Source organism: Sprattus sprattus, assembly GCF_963457725.1.
Source record: "Sprattus sprattus genome assembly, chromosome: 6".
Classification (NCBI taxonomy): Eukaryota; Metazoa; Chordata; class Actinopteri; order Clupeiformes; family Clupeidae; genus Sprattus; species Sprattus sprattus.
In genome coordinates this window covers 16,326,184-16,345,395 of record NC_137925.1, presented here as the reverse complement: position 1 = coordinate 16,345,395, position 19,212 = coordinate 16,326,184, and the positions used below count along the sequence as shown (strand labels likewise).

Here is a 19,212-nt window from a genome sequence, read left to right as displayed (position 1 = left end):
CTAGGCACCCATTCAAGAACCTTACCTGAGCAATCTCACACAGGAAACGACATTTTCATAGATTAAAAAATGGGCATTGATAAACAACTAAATGTAGCCCACTCCTACTGAGACAAAACAAACCACCCACACACACACACACACACAACAGCCACACCACACACACACACACACAACAGCCACACCACACACACACACACACAACAGCCACACCACACACACACACACACACACACACAAACACACAACAGGCACACCACACGTCATCCATGCAGGCATGAATAATACAACTCTTAAACTACACTCTTAGAATCAGTTCAAGCATTAGAAAACAAAGCTTGTACAGAAAGGGCTGAGCTCAGTTTCTGGGCCACAGAAGCTCCCTGTTTGACATTTTACACACTCTCACTCCTGTCAAAACATGGCAAGCTCTCCAAATAACAAAAAAGACTGCCATTTATTATTAGACGACATTGACAGTGTGGCTCCTATCTCTCTTAGCTGGAGGCTTTTACAGTAATGAGATTAAGTGGTTGTAAAATATTCATCGAGCATATCTGAGCAGTCTCAGCATGCAGAGAGTGAATGAGAGACTTGTGGGAATGTTGAACCTAGGAGGAGAGGCTGAGTGACAACTGCACACACCCTCTTGATGCTTCTGACATGACAAATGAACAGAATCTCTTTTTTTCTTCCAGCATCGTCACTAGAAGAACAGAATAATTAATGTATTATTTGGCGCGAAAGAAACACACAGAAGAACTTGCTTGTAAAGATGCAACATTTCTCACAAACAATCTACATCGCCTCATCCCAATCGTCCAGAAAAAGAATGTCATACCCTCTTCATAGGCCATGGAACCACTTTTTCAATGCTCATAGGATTTCCTTTCCCAGACAGATACAGTATGTATGCTCACCGGCTGCTGGGGCTGAAGCGCCAGCAGCACGAGAGGCTGTCGAGGGCTTTAACGAAGATCAAAGGATGTCTCACAATGGAGTTTTTAAAGAACCTTCAAACCCGTATTTAAAAGCATTGTCAGTCTATAGACACACGTAAATCTTTGAGCCAAAAGTTTAATAAAAGATACATTTCCCACCCCTTTTTACACTGTGTCAATTTATGCTTCTTAATCCTATTCTACACCGTGCCTGCACGTGCGTGGATTGAGGTGGCAATGCATGGGAAGGGATGGCTGAAGAAAAGTCTTCAAATATAACTCAATGTTTCAGTCGTCTTTGTATGCCAATTCGCACTTCAGCGGAACTTCGAAATATATGCGTTTCTAACTAAAATAAATAAACAGCTGTGAACATGCTATCCAAAGAATCTTGCGTTAGAAGCAAAGCCTACGCCAGTCTTTGCGACGCATCAGGAAATTATTGCTTGCTGAACAGCTCCACAGCAAGAGCCTGTGACAAAAATCTGGGGAGAAACCAGTAAAGTCGTATGTCCCCGTGCCATATCTCACGCACTGCATGAAGAAATCAGTGGCATACAGCCTAATAAAGTCCTGAATATTTGAACAGCACAATCTAGCCTACTCCGCCAGTTTCATTAGGCTAAATGTAAATGCGTTCCCTCACGACAGCCCGGTTTAAGCAGTTACATATCGTACATCGCACGGCATCCAGTTAATTTATATTAAGCGTAAAGACAAAACCGGGGAACTGCCGTCAACGTTGACGTATGTTGATTATTTAAGAATGTACCAAATTTCTTTCAAGTACAATTACAAAGAGCCTATGACATTAATTAATCGTGGCTTAGTTTTCATCAAACATCACGACCACTTGACACTTTTATCATAAAGTCTTACCTTGTTCTTCTCAGGCGGAGTATTTCTCCCTTGAAAAACCTCGAAGTGCCATGGAAAATAACTGCTCGCACGACTGAAATAATCTCACATGAGGAAGGCAAATAAGCGGAAAGTGAGGCGAGACTTGCTCGTTGACTAACATTTCAAATAACGGCACACTTCTATTCAGGTCTCGAGAGCGCTGCTACGTCGGAGGGTCTGTCACATCAACGTTGACATCAGAGAGGTTTAAGGTGGATCTTCGTGCCATAAGATCTTCCGTTCCTCCGCGGGATGTTCTCAAGGTTTTTCATCGGCAATGTACTGAAAGACAGAGCCCATCCTTGTTAACGGCGAAATCCTCGGCAATTGCCCATTTGTCTTAATCTAAAATTCAATAGTAGCCGTTTGTGTAGTTTTGGAGAAATATGTGCAATCCCTTGCTGCGTAATCTTAGGAGCTCACCACTCTGTATGCCCAGCTAGGGCTTGAAGAGTATGCCAGTTTCACCCTAAATAGTTGACGAACATAGACTAGGCCATTTCATTTCGGCATAAATTAAAATTCGTGTGCCATTATATCTCGTATTCAATACGTATAATTTTTATTAGAACATTATTGGTATTTGTTTTGGATGGCGGAGGGCTTTGGTAGAAAACTGCATTCTCATGCATTTAAAATGCATTTGTTTGCATACATTTAGTGATCCGTTGATGGTTGGCGACTAGAGTAAGGATGAAATAACGCAAACAAGAAAATTAAACCTCATGTGCATGCCAGAGAAGCGGCTGTGGAAATCCCTTCTGCACCTGAGACTTTCTGTCATCGGTTACATTTCTGCACACTCACAGCACCTTTTCAAGATGGTGTGTTCCTACGAGCCAAGTAATAGTCCAGATGGATGTGTCAATTAGGGTAAAATGCTGTTTTCCAGATGGTTGAGTCAGTGAGTGCAATAGATATTGATGTTTTCCCCCAAATCGAATTTCAGCACATACATTTTTCAGTACAACACAACTCCACAATTCACTGAAAGGTTGCAAGGACCCAAGAGGCAAAAGAAATTAATGTAAAAACACTTTTATGGAAAAGAAAGTTTATTGTTGTTATGATGCCGACTAACTTGTATGAAATGCTTCTAATTATTGCAGTTAATTGACACAAAAACAGTAGGAAATAAGTAGACAAAGTGAAGAACACAAACATGAATATCTCACAGAGCAAGCAGTGTTGAAAAATAATTACACAGAAATGTACACGATACAATACAAAAGCTATTTACACATGGATCTCTCAATAAATAGTCTTTGATGTGACCCCAAGGAGCTTGTAATAAATTATGTACAGGTTCAGAAAACCTGGTGATGTGGTTTAGTCAGGTTGCCATGTTCCATTCCGACTTTTAACTCCAGCAGAGAAAGGTTGAGAGTAAAGTTAGGGTTACTGTTATTGCTCCTACGATGACGACGACGCCACTGCCGTCGGCTGGCTGGGCTGCGCGGGCTGGCTGAGAGGCTGGCCGCTGCTCTGCCGGGCCGAGGCTTGGTTGATGTTAACCTTAATGAAGTCCCTCAGGCCGTCAAAGCCTTGCGTGAAGAGGAACTCCACGTACCAGTCCCAGTACTTCCCTGCCTGGAGAGAGAGAGGGAGAGAGAGAGAGAGAGAGAGTGAGAGTGAGAGAGAGAGAGAGAGAGGTTAGAGACACAAATCAGCACTAGTGACTCTTGACAACCCCTCAGGGGCTGCTGCCGATTCGAGTGCGAAAAGTGGGCCCCTGACATCAGACGTTTTAATAAATGCAAGTGATAATTTAGCAGGGTTACCTTGATGGAGTTCAGGTCCACGTCGGTGCGCTCCGGCCAACACTGATGATGAAGAGAATGTATAAATATTCATAGTCAGTCTCCCTCTCTGCCCTCCTTCTTTTAAATCTCAGTTGAACACTGCTGGATGTTGCAGCAGGCCCAAAAAAGGTGCCTGTATTATTAAACATGACGAAAGAAACTGCTGGGTTCATACGACGGCATGAATAATAAAAAGTGATTCTGTATTAATGGAGCCTTCTATGAAAGATACATGAATACTGCATTCATCTCCATGTCCAGCCTTAAAACTTATTAACCAAACTGGCCTCCGCCTTGTCTCCTCTGGCACAGAGCACCTCTGAAGATCAAAGCCTATAACGACCGGGCCTATCGCGTCTGAGTGGCCTCTGGCATGAAGAGGCTCGCAGACAGCTGCCATGGTTGACTCTGTACTTGAAATGTTCCCCATTTCATTATATATTCATCACAGACAGTGATAAAGACATGGAGGACAGATAGAGCACATAATGAATACACAGGCACTAAAAGGCAGTAACCTCTAAAGTGTACATGTGCAGGACAAAACAGAATTCCCGAACACAAACATATGTACATATATGTGGTACCTGCTGGTGAAAGTCTATGGCGTAGTTGAGGAATGCTGGGTGGTGGATGAGGTCAAAGCTCTTTGAATAGTCGGCCACTTTGGTTCGCTCCAGCAGCGCCTCGCTGACCTCGATGCCCGTTCTCGGGCTGAAGCTCTTGGAATTCCACAGGTGGGCCACCATGGCAACCAGATAGGTATTGAACTCTTTGTATACGCTCCGGTTGATATGAAGAGACAGCTGTGGAACAGGGAAAGGGGTCTCCGTGAGTGAATGCATAAATGAGTACAGCCGCTCACTCCTCATTGAAATACATGCAAATCTGAAGTAACGAGTCACGGTGCAAACATTTTAAAATTCTGTTCCTAATCCCTGCTATTACAGCAAGTGGAGCAGATGTCTAAAACACAGGACATAATTCATGGGCAGCATGGCTCTGGACCCGATGGGTGGCCAGCATCCTGCCTGAACCATGAGAACTTAGAGCCTCTGCATGTCAGGTTTTTTAATGGTAGTGTGCTTTCATGTACAATGGGAAAGGTAAGGGACTACAGCAGATGCCTGAGGGGGCTTCATTATGGATTCATAATGCACAGCTGGAAGGCTTTACAACTTTATCCATTATTACTGAATTATGCAGCAGCTGAACTCACAAAATCACAAAAATAAAAAATGATGTCTGTCTGTCTGTCTGTCTGTCTGTCTGTCTGTCTGTCTGTCTGTCTGTCTGTCTGTCTGTCTGTCTGTCTGTCTGTCTGTCTGTCTGTCTGTCTGTCTGTCTGTCTGTCTGTCTGTCTGTCTGTCTGTGCGTGCGTGCGTGCGTGCGTCTGTGCGTGCGTGCATGCGTCTGTGCGTGTGTGTCAGTGCGTGGGGGGGGGGCTTCTGCTGCTGCTAAAAGATTTGTTTTTGGTTTCTACCTCTCTTTGCTTTTTCTGTTGCTCCTTGGCAGAGGTCAGATTTTGCCTGTACCTGTGAAAAAAAGAATATAAAGGAATTCATTACCCTTTTGTTCCCCGGAAACACATTCACTTTGAACAAAGGGTTAACACTGATGCAATAACTCAGGGAGCACGCTGGTGCTCTCCTGTGTTGCGAACACCAGTAGTCAGTATGTACTGCATGATGGTAAACATTTGTCTCTGTGATTATGGCATGTATAGCACAGCACGCCAGACACTTCAAAAGATGTCCTTAGGCTTTTATTCAATAAAGACAGAGAGTAGAGGTAAAGCACAGCAGTCTCTGCATTTACTCGCTTTTAAGTGCACTGTGCACACCATGGCTTATGGCAGTGGAAGAGCAAAACAATTTGCATCATTCAGGTACGTCTTAATGCATTTGGTCAATGCTAATGGGCTTTTTTAGCAGGGAATGTACAATAATTAGTTATGCTTATTATTCAGTGATACCCTGACACTTGTAACCCCATTTCAATCGAGGCGGATAAAATCATTTTTTTTTTTGCACTTTGTAATAATGCCAGACGGAATTTTTCGGCTGGCTTCCGGTGTCAAGACGAATTAGCGCAACAAGCTAATGAGTCTGCAAATGACTGCACAGCGCTTAGCCTTGACGTGCCCGACGGACTACTTCCGCCGCAACCATGAACTCTGGGGGCAGCATGTCAGCCAACAATTAAGTTCGCCTCACTAATTTCTCCCAGACACCCCCTGGACCAGCAGCGAGGGCAAGACGGCCACCCTCGGGGTTATTTAATTCTCGAGTGCATGCTCATCAAACAGACAATTCACGAAACTGAAACTGAAACTGGATAAAGGTGCACTGTTAAACCATGAATACTGCAAGGGTAAAGGAGTGAACGAGGGTTTGTGCCTGCTGTGTGTGTGTGTGAGTGTGTGTGTGTGTGAAAGAAAGACATAGGCGATCACTACCTGAACATGATGTACCCAAGCCGATCTATAGAGACAGGGTCTGTGGCCAGGAGTGCTGGGAAGAAGACACCGGGGGGCAACATGACAAACAGGGGCAAACTGTACTTCAGGAACATGTCGGACACCTGAAGACAGTCAACGCGTCAGTGACAAAAGAAAGAAAATGGAGTGGACTCAGAGAGACACACACACGCACCTAAGGTAGAGAAGAACAGTGATAGAAGCACATTCTACCAGTAACATTTCCATCACAAAGTACTGCCAAGTCGACTTAACACTAACACGAGAGGAACAGAAGGATTATACATAAATCATATCTAAATATACTACTCCAGTGAATGTTATGAAGGGCAACACGTGATGTAGACTAAATCAGCCTTTTTGGTGGTTGTCATTACCGTCTCATAGAAGCCTAGGGCATGGTGGAGCAGCAGGGTGTGGCCGCGCTCCAGCTGCAAGCCCACGGAGGTCAGGCGGCCCACAAACTGCACCAGCTTTAACACTGAGTCAAGGAAACCCGACAGACTCAGGCTCCTGTAGGAGAGAAAGACACACACACACACAAGCACACACACACACCAAAGAGATGCACTGAGTCAGCTCCATCACACAAAACATAGACCTTGAAAACCCCCTCGCTGTCACACACACACTCCCACACGGACCTTTGATACTCATTCATTCACTCACAAACACAGCATACACAGTCAATAACACACACACACTAATACCTCAATTCCACAATATGCAACAATGACACACTCTCAAGCACTAACTCTTGTATGGCTTCATCCAAGCAGATCTATAGCTCATAGCTTATATTCCCTCACTTAGATTGGGCTTTCCCTTTGACCCGCAATTCTCCTTCAAATGCCTATGGAAGTTACGCAACAACAAATCAAACCAAAAAAGCAGTGTGTGTGTGTGTGTCTTTAGACACAGAGGGAGCATTGAGATATGATGTGCTCAATAACCCGGGGTTAACAGAAAAACGTAGACACAAAAAAAAAAAAAAAAAGAAAGAAAACAGTGGCACTGAAAACAAGGCGGCCGTGTGGGGCAAGGGTGTTAATCATCCATGACATCTTCACCTCACTGTTGCCTTGAACCCGTGGGCCCTTCTGGCAAATATGACACCAGAGGCAAAGAGGCGACCGTTTGTGAAGACAGCCGTGGAAGCACACGCACTGAACTGCTGACCCGGGCTCGTCATGCCTTTCAGCAGAGATATTAATTTCTCCAAAAGGAAATCGAAAAGAGAGCGCAACAGAGAAAGAGTGAGAGAGACAGAGAGAGGGAGGGAAGGGGTCAAAGAGAGAAAGAGAGAGAGAGAGGGAGTGACTTACATGGTGCTGCGGTTGTTAAGGCTGATGTCCAGCCCTTCCTCCTGGGCACAGACGGAATGCCAGGTCAGCCACTTCCGCAGCATGCTTGTCAGACACTCAATGACACTGCACTGCAAGTGGGAGACGGAAACAAGACGTAGGGAAGGGAAAGGAGATGGAGGGATGGGTGGATGAGGAAGGGGGGAGGAGGGGAGTGGGGGATTGATGGTAAAGGTTAAGAGAGATATTTGGGAGCAAAATGAATGGGAAGATGATGATAAACAACAGAGGGGGGAAAGTTCCCCAGACTGTTATGAGTGGACTCTGGTGAGGAGGTCCTTAATAGGGCCGCTGTTCAGCATGAGAATGACTGGAGGGGCCAAGCCAGCCAAGGTAACAGACAGTCTGGAAGTGCACAAGCATAGTGAGTGAAAAGATAAATTAAAGGTGGAAGAATATTAACTCACCTTGAAAAACACAGAGGAGGTGAAGTACAGCTGCATCAAAGGCTCAAAGAGAACATCCTTAATGTCTGCATAGAAATATAAAAACACATGAATACAGAGACTGGACTCACACACACACGTTGCACCCACGCAGACACACACGTAGCACTCACACACACACACACACACACACACACGTAGCATTCACACACACACACACACACATAACACTCACACACACACACACACACATACATAACACACGTAGCACTCACAGAGACACACAAACACACTTAGCACTCGCACACACACACACACGTAGCACTCACACACACACACACACACACACACACACACACACACACACACACACACACACACACACACACACACACAGCACTCACAGGAGCTGGGCACCAGTGGAATGTCGCTGAGCAGCTCCAGTATCTGCGGCCGGTGGAGGAAGCCGTCCCACATGGTGAGGAACTTGTAGAGGAAGCCCTCAGTGCTGGAGAAGCCCTCCTGTCAGGACACACACACAACCACGGATGAGCAGGAGCCTGCCTAACTGCCTAATCAGTTATTCACTAATGTGGCTGAGGATGGCGTTGGGCGTTATTCAGACTGACAGGGCTTACCCACAGGGAAGAGGGGGGCTCAGGTGAGGGAGACAGAGAGATAAACCCAGAGAGAGAACGAGGGAGGAAGAGAGCGAGCGAGAGAGAGAGAGAGACAGAGAGAGAGAGAGAGAGAGAACGAGAGAAGCACACTTTTTCTAGGCCACCTGGCTTGTACAACAACTTCTTGTAAAGGGAGAGAAGTCCAAAAGTACACTATGGTCCCTCTTTGCTGGGTAATGGCTTTCAGGTAAGATATGATTGTCAGAGAGATTTGGGAGACGGCTGTTAGAGGAGGTGGTTGTCAGGAGTCATGGGGAGAAGGTCTCACAGGACACTGACCTGAAGGAAGTGTTGTGTGGAGACGAGCATGCTGAGGAAGTGAGCCGCTTCGGCCATGCTCTCCGAGCTGCCGTCCACAGGACCAAAAAGGAACTCTATTTCAAACGAAGACAAAAGTCAAAAAATCATTATTTCTGTAGTGACGCAGTCCCCCAAATCGTCTATGGTGGATCTAATGCTGTGCTTCTAAACAACATTCCTAAATGTGCTTTTTTTTCAGCAAGTTCCACACTCAATACACCTGAAAATCAATTCTAAAAGTGATTTAAGCGAGTCAGCCATTGGCTAAAAAGTTTTAGTGTACTGCTTCCACTTATAATGGACCTTCTCCTCCCAAGGGTTGGTCACCTGCTTCTGACTATTTTCTGTTGCCAAGGGCAGGAACAAGGGCAGGAGGACAGGAGTAATGTGCATTACTTTGTTTCACTGGCAAAGTCCACTGGGGAACTTAAAGGGATGTTCTCTGCTTGACCATCTGTTACCAGCAGATACCAATCTCATCTCCGATATCTACAGAACTACAGAGGGGAAGTTTTACTTTGCGGTCACAAGCACAAGAGTAGTTCAGGGCAGCATAACACTGTAAGCATTTAATGTAGTTTTATTTGACAGATGACAGTAATTACATCCGGTTCCCACATGTCACATGTAAATAACTCTATTGGAGCATTGTTTCTGGTTTACGCTGGTGTCTGCTTTGTTTGTAGCAGTAAGCATCAGATTTCATAGTAATAAATAATTCTAGCGTCATTTCTAAAGTGAAGTTGAAGCTGCTAATTACATCCTCCTTGTGGAGAGCTCATGTGAAGAAAGAGTCATTCATAAAATGGATTAATGAAGAGACGATACCTTCATGCAGTGCGTGTCCCAGCCAGAAGTTGAGGCGGAGGAATGCAGACTCGTCCTGCACACAGTCCAGGTAATGCAGGGCCAGAGCTGAGCTGAGCAGCGAGCCCATCTGAGCTGGGAGCTGCAATCACAAACAAACAAACAAACAAACACACACACAGGGCGGAATTAGAAATCTACCAACCAATCTGGGGAGTGTGCGAAAAGGTGAGAAAAGTCACTACCTCGAGATAGAAGTACGAGGGATGGGGGTGACTCTGAAAGACAGTTTTGACACTGACTGCAAAGCCATGAGTTTAGGGCCACAACAGCACCTCTTCGCTCATTACACCAAGAAAAAAAAAAGTGGAACTAGAGTCCTCGAGCGATGCACAGAGCTCCACAAGAGCAATGCACCCTAGAACCAAGTGGGAGAGACAGCTCCGTCTGGGGGGCGCGCCCGGCGCTTACCCGGAGAGAAACAACAGCAGTGCTCATACATAATCTCACATTCCACCACAACTCACTGAGCATTGCACTACACCCATTTATTCAACAGTATGCCATCGCAATTCATCTTCCTGATGACCACCACACACACACACAAACACACAAACATACACACTCGATTCGTTTTTTTCTGCAGACAGTCTCTGCCCGTTCGCCAGCCCTTAACAGGCGCTCACTGCTCAAACAGCTGTGTGACAATATGGGTGACGTGTGTTCCGAAATAAATAAATAAATGCGCACGGGTGGCAGATTATCATTGGACATGGGCAAGCCGGTTCATAATGAAGGTACAAATGCATCCGTCATTATTACAGGAGCGGTGGGAAATGGGGGTGGTTGTTGTGTGTTGGGTAGGGGGGATGTGAATCAATGATCCTTAGCTGGGGCACTGTGACTGATTTGTTTTCTGCGCCGAGATGGAGTGCTGTGCGCTTGGCTGCTCTGAATCGCCTCTCCCCATTGAAAGCGGCCTGCAGACGCACAGCAGACAGGCACAGTCTCAGGCTCGGGCAGGGTGTGCGCGTGTGTGTGTGTGTCTGTGTGTGTCTGTGTGTGTCTGTGTGTGTCTGTGTGTGTCTGTGTGTGTCTGTGTGTGTCTGTGTGTGTCTGTGTGTGTCTGTGTGTATGTCGGTTGGGGGATGATGAGAGAGGGAGCCTGTCGCAGAGGCTTTTGGCACGTACTTGGGTGGGTTTGGGGTTTATGTAGCGTGAAGCGTCCCATAGCTTCTTAAAAAGAGATTCGTCAGCTCTGCCCGGGTCAGCTCAGCTGGTGCCAGGTCACTGTTCAACAACGGCCCTCTGATCGGAGTTTACGTGGTTTCATTTTCCCACGACGTGTCGTGTGCTTGTTCTAATCACATTTCTAATTAGTCTACTCATTGATGCATTGCCGTGGAGCGTAATTGATGTGAGGAAGGATATTAGCTGTCGCTGATGGACTGCGGCTAAATACATGCATCAATTTTACATGAACAAAGTGACAAGATGGGCTGCTCGGAATCTTTTTTTAGCCGCTGTTATGCTCAAGAGTGTCAAACACAGGCAGACAAGAGGGGCGCAACATCTCGGTCTTAAAACTCCTGGTGACACAGCGCCATCTTGTGTTTATAAGGGAACATCACAACAGCACATAGTCTTGAGTCCTGACTTAAGTCATAAATGTGTGTCTCCCTTAAACCCAATTTATAGTCGTCCGTTGACAAGGACCGAGACACGGACCGAGACACGGAGACACGCAGAGCCCACTCCGTTGTTGCAAGCCCTCTAGGAGCACCTCTCCGTGCACCTCCCAAGTTTTGTAACTATCCGTTGAAACGACAGCGAGCCCGACAGAGACCCCAGGGCTGTTTACCTTAGATTAGATAGCGGACTCAGAAACCTAGCAAATCCCCCCAGACTTATTTTTCAGTTACAATAACAGTTTTTTTGCATTTTGACACCCACCAACCGACGGAGAACTATAAATGTTCATGAGTCTGTCGAAGCAACTGCGTGACCATGCAGTAACGGAGTCGTAGAAGTATATTAATATAATATTAAATCACAATTCTCTCTCCCTCACACCACACACACACGCATCAAATGCACACAAATAAGTAGACACCCAAACAGCGATGCACTGTAGATCCATCTTAACATGAAACTTTAACAAACTCAGAACGTCTACCACACACACACACACACAGTGTGTCTCTCTCTCACTCTCTTTCAAAATCCCTCCTCCTCATAAGAAGCTGAATAAGATTACATTTTTCTTCCCTTCAACCCTTTCCTTGATCAAACAAGAGCCAATTCCAATTGAAAAATGTTGGTTACAGCTGCATTTCTACTGGCCGACAAGAATAAATAAATGAGAATAAAAAAATACATTTTAAAAAACGTCTTTGAACGTCTTGTGAACTGGGGCTGCCCTCTTCCGTAGACCTACTGACGTCATTTTGAGTTGACTTTATGTCTGTTAACTGGCTCCTTTGGTTTTATGGCTGGTAGGTTGATCAAAATTCACCCTGGTGCTTATTTCCAATCCGAGTGCAAGTGTGTGTGTGTGTGTGTGTGTGTGTGTGTGTGTGTGTGTGTGTGTGTGTTACCTCAATGCTGTTGAGGTTGTCCAGAAGCTCGGCAAAAGAGCTCAGCTGCTGCAAGCACACCCCCTTCCTGCTGTTGGAACGTGAGCTCTCCATCATTGGGGTTAAGGCCGGCACCTCCAGGTGATGGAATTTCTGTGTGAGAGAGAGAGAGAGAGAGAACAAGTGAGTGAGTGAGTGAGTGAGAAAGAGAGATAGTGAGAGAGAGAGAGTGAGAGTGAGAGTGAAAAGAGAGTGAGAGAGAGAGTGAGAGACTGAAAAAGTTGCAGCGAAAGAGAGCTGAAGAACGAAAGGAAGGTGTCAGCAACTCCTTTTTTCCTCCATCTTTCTCCCTGGTATTTCCTCTTCAGCTTTCCTTCACAGGTCATAGCCCATCAACTCCAGGTACTTTGAATTTACACCGCATTGAAAAGATATTAGATGAGCCGCTGAGTTGCAAAACGACTCGCCCAGCTTTCATCAAAATTGAGCTCAAAGCTCAACGCCATGCCTGGCTGGCTCGGAAAATGACTTGCGGCCAGCCAAAAAAAGGTTATCATTGAAATTCCCAAAGGACATAAACACAAAAATCTCCTAGCTCACCTTGTTTTTAAAAGCTTTATAGCATTCATCTCATTGATCAAGGTCCGTCAAGGGGCCATCCACACCGACACGAGGAGAAACTTAAAACCCCTGTGGTTACCTGAGACATAGGCCTAAAGTAGCAGTCTGAACTTTTCAATTCCTTTTATTCACACACACATAAATGCGAACACCCACACACAGTATAAATGCAAACATGCACATGCACATGCACCCACACACAATCTCTCTCTCTCTCTCACACACACACACACACACACACACACACACACACACACACACACACACACACACACACACACACACACACACACACACACACACACACACACGAGACTGTAGTGTAAGTGCTTGCCATCTCTACACACCCTTTTCCTTCGGTGCGGATGCTGCCGGACACCTAGTGTGAGCTCCATGCTGTGAGTCTCTTTGCTGATGTTCCTTTTCTGCAGCGCGGCCAATGCAGCCTTCCATGTGGAGTTGTGGTTTTTGAAACCAGCCTATATGAGGAGAACACACAGCAGGGCTTCAACAGAGCACAGGACTTACACGCTCAGTCTAGCTTAAATGTCTTGGATTTATCCTTTACATACATTCAGAGTTAATGTATGTAACTGCATTGCCGTACACCTACTCTACCCAATACCCTATGCTAGCATCTATGTACAATATACATTATTGCCTCCACCGAAATGTTTCTCTGTCCCTACATCCCCTACCCCTGTAACAGTAACCCTATTGCCACAGTAATCTGGTCTTGTCTGTATCATGTATTTACCACCAGATGTATGTACACATATGTCCAGTGACCAAATGCTGGCTGTGTATTGCCCCTGTTGCTTCCTTTCCCCTTCTGCCACACTACCCTTCCCCTTCCCCCCTTCCCCCCGTCCCACTTTCCTGTCTCCACCCGGCCGACCTCAAGCAGATGGGTCCCCCCTTATGTGCCGTGGTTCTGCTCAAGGTTTCTTCCTGCCTAACAGGGAGTTTTTTCTTGCCCCTGTTGCCGTTGTGCATGCACTAAGGGGGTTCAGGCTCTGGGCTCTGTTAAGCGCCGAGAGGCAATTGTATTGTTATGGCGCTATACAAATAAAATTGAATTGAATTGAATTGAAGTTAAAACAGCGTCTCATTTCAAAAAAAGGGGTGCAACAGATCATGTTCAACTTTACGACATTGACACAGTATGTGCGGAGTTAAGTTAAGTTGAGGAAATAAATTCAAACAGACGGACCCTCATCTTGGACGGCATGGTGAGTGTCACCATCTCTGGACAGAAGACTTTGTAGAGGGCCAGTAACTGCATTAGGAACGGCTGCTTGCCCTGTTTTCGGAAGAACACACAAAAAAAAACTTAAATTCTCCAGAATGAGAGAAAAAAAAACAGGGTCTTTCGATGTTATTTCACATGGTTTGATGAAATAACATAGAAAGTGTTTTTTTTTTATAAACATAACAACACATATTATGATGTGTCTGGAAAAGGCAAGTTTCTCTCCCTTGACCCTTTCCCAAAATGCATCTTGTGTGTTAAATTTTTCATTTTTTTTCTTTCTTTTTTTTTTCTTTTTTTACTAACACTGATCCTTTTTTTCTATTGTTGCAAAATACATCATTCCACTTTAGGATAGCTGTATTTTTGTAGTTGTTAAAGTGCACCCTGAAAAGCCTGTTCATTCAGTGCCAGGGGAAAAATCAATAATACAAAAATAAACACTTTAAAAACCAATTTCAGATTTATTTACCATTCTTCCTTGAATGTCCAACAGCTTTCGAACTCTGAAGGGCTTCACTGTGAGACACAATAACACACGCAGGATGATGAGGCATGGGTGAGAGTCATGATTATGTCACTCAAAGAGAAAAGGAATATATGGATTGCATTGTTGCATTGCTGGCTAGCAAGGCTTGGGGTCACACCAGCTTAATAAAACCAAGTATAACTAAATGCCTCCTTTACTTTGCTGATTACATTACATGAGGCTGGAGGCTTTGGTGATTTTTGATTACATCTATCCAAGCCAATCTAAAAAAGTAACATTTGGCATGTAGTGGGTACAACATTAATCCTACAGACAAGTTTACACACTGGGAAACCAGAGGAGGAACAAAGAACCAAGTCACAATAAATAAATCCATTCCATTCCTGGGCCAAAGGTAAACCATTGCCTACATTAACAAAGACCTTCAGAGTTATTTGTTACCGTGTTCTTTTAGGGTAAGAAGGTACAGCAGGTGGCAGATGAAGGGACACTGTGGGGGAAGAAAAAAAAAGATTCCATTAAGAGCTGGAGTGGAGGACAAAGTGTGTACCAAAAGTCTGCTTCAGAGAAAAATTCCAGTAAAAGCTGTTTGTAATGACTCCCACAAAACACCAATGTTCATTACATAACTTATGAAATCCTGTGCAAATCCAAATGAATACCATACTGTGGATAGCATTTCATGGAAATGTTGAGGGGATACTCAGAGTTGGACCTTTTTAGCTGTTTTAGCTTATGAGCAAGCACGATTTTATATACTTATTACCCAATCTGCATCAGCAACTATCTCCCCATCCCATCCCATCCCATCGAGTGGAGTGGTTGTGGGCCCATTCATAACGGCCACTGGACTTACCATAGTTTCATCAATAACGAAGCTAAAGATGAAACCGTAGATGGCCCTTAGGTTGTCCTTGGAGTCAATCATGTCAAACATGCTCAGCACCCAGCGGAGGAAAAGAACCTGGAACCAATCAGAACAGCAGTTAAGGTCACCAAGAATCACAAAATGAGGTGAGAACATGCAAAGGACATTAATAACAAGTGATCACCAATAAAATCACGACATAGAATCATATTGAAATAATTGCATAATATGTAGTTGTTATTGATAAATAAACTAAAACACGTCAAGATATACAGTACAAAGGCTACAGGATGAACCATTTTAGGGTGACCTTTACCTGGGTGGGCTGGGACAATTTCTGCATGCACAGCCATGAGAACCCTCTGACCACAGCTTCCTGGGGCACTACTGAGGCAGGGATCAGGAACCTCAGCACCCGTGCGGATATCACACTCGCTGTGTACGGAACACAGTTAGCTTAATTCAGACTGCTGTTGCAATCAGCCAAAACAAAAACAAAAAAACAATACAAAAACGACCACTCTTTTGTGCTTCATACTAACGAAGCTCTGTTCAACTGTTTCAGGAACATTGTTGTGAGAACAGTTCCCTCTTGTCAAACAGCATTAGTTCACACAGAGTAGGAAAAATGTTAATATTTTTCAGAGACCATCGTCAGCCATGTTTCAATAGCTACATCCACTATCCCATAAAGGACTGTATACTTAAATTACATGCGCTCATAGTAAAGGGAGGAATCCTCATACAACACCAGATACTTACTCATGCGCAGACTCATGGCAAATTCCAGCATGATGGAGACGGCCTCTGGGGAAAGTCCTTGGGCCAGGGCCTCCCTCTCCACTTGCTCAAGATAGCCATTCAGCTCATCGTTCCCATTCCGAGGCGTACCTGTTTTCACTGAGACCAAAATCAGAAAGCAAACTCAAGTAGCATTTATATTAAACCTTACTAAGCATATCAGGTAATGGTGGAAAAGAGCCAGACTGATTATGATATTCTAAAGCTGAATGGCAACTGTTGTTACTGCAGACTGTATGTCAAAGCCTTTTATGTAGTGCAGTCCAGTCTAATATCTATTGTATTTTCGAGACTATTAACCACATATAAAATGAATGACAGTATTTTTATTTAACGTTATAAAACAAACCAGTGAATTTAAGGTGTGGTGTGAACGCTACTAGCCATTTAAAAGCTGTATAAAGTAGGGATGGGCATTTCAAGCTAAATTTCTACACCTACATCCCCTCCCCACACACACACACACACACACACACACACACACAGGGAGAGAAAACCATTTATTGAGCGTTTATTTAGTGCTATGGGAGGGGGAATGAATGTTTAAGTTGCTGGTGCCCTAGTACCATAAACGATGGCGAGTTCATTACATGCTAGCAGCTGCCAACTGATTAGATGGTTCCCTAAACTAGAGAAGGCTAGTTTAAAAGACTACATTAGGTAAAAGCCCTCTGTGTGCCTGTACAGGTTCATATTCAACTTCATATTATAAATAAGTTCATACAACTACAAGCTGTTGAATGGTTCCCTAAGTTAGAGATAGCTAGGATAGTTCATAGCCAGGTTAATTGGCATGGGACCTCTCACACTATAGCATCCAGTCAGGAGGGAATACACAACTGCTATTACTTTAGTACTATGGAAGACTGAATGTGAATGAAAATGCGTTATCTATCCGATTTAGTTTTTACCTGATTCAGTAATGGGATACGTATGTGATAGGAAGAGAAAAAGACCAGTTCAGGCTTTACCTGGCAGAGTTACTGTGCATGTTAATAACTACCAGGCGAAAACAAACTGCATTCCTGTGTATAGGATGCACCTGAATATTAAAGGGCTGCAGAGATTTTTCAATGTCAATGTATAAATTGTGGTCAATAGTCGGGGAATGATGATACTACAAGTACCAAGCCCTTCATTGACCAATATGCAGTTGTTTCATCTAAATTAATTCCTGTACATGATGCTTTCAAAATACCAATCGCAAATTCCAGTCCTCTGTGATTATACTGAAATAAACAGGAGTCCTGATATGATGTTCATGACATTACAGAATGTCATTTCGAGTAAGTGTACACTGAGCGCATGGTAGGATATTCTTGTCTAACATGTAACGATAATTAAACAATTAGAGCTGTTTACAACAGCGCTAACTACAACAGATATAATAAAGGATCGTATTTCCTGCTATTATTAATATGGCAAGTAAACGCTTAATAACGACGAGCCTTTTCGACTTTTACTTTTTCGAATCTTAGCTCTTACGTGTGGTTTCAATCACAGAGCCTATGAGCAGCCTATGTGCATTAAACCACATCACATGAGTGCATCCCATACATCAGATGTGGGAATCACAACACAACACGCACTCACCCATGCAAATAATGGACACGAAAACATTTGTAAAATTGGAAATTCACCTTAAATATGTCATTCAATCAACTTTCCGTAATGCTGTAGTTAGATGTAACATTTACTAATGCTATGGTTAGCAACGTTAGCCAGACCAGTGACACACAAGGCTAGAAAGAGTGATACACAACGTTAAATACTTGGACGTTGTGGCAGCTTTCATTTGGCTGGCTATAAGCTTACATCCCTAGACATAATATGATGTAAGCTACATTCAATTAAATTATAAACAAAATAGGACAGTTGAAAGTACGCATTAATTGTGTAAACAAAATAGGTGCGTTAAATGCTTTAGCCAGTTTCGTACATGATCCATAGAGTTTGCTAACACTTAAGATTAGCCAGTTAGCTACCATTGGGTGACGTTAGCTGAGCGATATTAGGTCATGTCAAATAATGTGATTTCAAGGAGCAATACAGTTGTTAACAGCAGACACTGTTTACTGAAATCCACTGTTAAGTAGCTGACAACAGTCTCCCCAGAACGTAAAAGACAAATGTGATCAAGAGTAATGTTACCTTGGGAGAAATACTTCAACGCCGACAAAAGAGGAGCCTCCGCCTGACGTTTTTTCTTTGCATTTTCTGCTATACGCAAACTTTTGTTGCTTAAATCACTACAAGAAGAATCATTTTCATTTGAACAATCTGCCGCTCCACCTAACCCGGGCAGAGTAGATGCCTCAATCATTGTTGATAAAGCAAAACGATAACATTAGCCTTTCTGAACTACATCTTCCTATTCTCGACCGAACGAATTCAAACAAATATCAAATCCTTCCCGCGACCGTTTGCGCAGGCGCACTACGACTCCCAATGGTCACGTGGTAATGTGACGTTAGCCTATGTTAGTTCAGTACACAAATTGTAGGCATCTGGTATAATCGGGATTCAAATTTACAATAAAGCCTAAACGGCAAATACTAATGATTTTGCTTTGGGGATATGTACATGATCTTCAAAGCTCTGGTAGGTTTAGCATATTTCATAAAGATTTGTGTCAGAAACAGCCCATCAACAATGGAAAAAGTAGCCTACATTGTGACAGACCTTGAGATTCGTATGTCTATTATATTATAGACATCCACTGCACAAAAGGTATTCAATACATCGAACTATTGTCTTCCTGCCATCAAGCAAACGTATGGGACCATAGGTTATGGGTCGACCTGCTTATCACAAGCAGAATAAATAGCTGTTTTGGTGGGATACGTCTTTATTAGGTGCCCATTTCCAAATGGCAATTGAATGTGGTACAGCAGAAGCATAATTGTTCCCACCTATCTTCCAGTATGATCTATGTATGCTGACCT

At 44.0% G+C, this 19,212-nt stretch overlaps 1 protein-coding gene across 1 annotated transcript; it reads right to left on the bottom strand.

Moving 5' to 3' along the window:
- Positions 1-3,254: 3,254 nt before the first annotated feature.
- On the bottom strand, positions 3,255-18,590 carry cenpi (centromere protein I; the record flags this gene model as incomplete). The annotated part of the gene is made up of 20 exons (XM_080841445.1): positions 3,255-3,431; positions 3,623-3,664; positions 4,231-4,449; positions 5,127-5,178; positions 6,102-6,226; positions 6,500-6,635; positions 7,448-7,557; positions 7,894-7,958; positions 8,277-8,394; positions 8,832-8,926; positions 9,681-9,801; positions 12,257-12,388; positions 13,204-13,335; positions 14,070-14,159; positions 14,581-14,627; positions 15,040-15,088; positions 15,455-15,562; positions 15,783-15,901; positions 16,229-16,366; positions 18,419-18,590. The coding sequence occupies 20 exons, from the start codon at positions 18,588-18,590 to the stop codon at positions 3,255-3,257; spliced, it is 2,247 nt and encodes a 748-aa protein (XP_080697571.1).
- Positions 18,591-19,212: the final 622 nt, after the last annotated feature.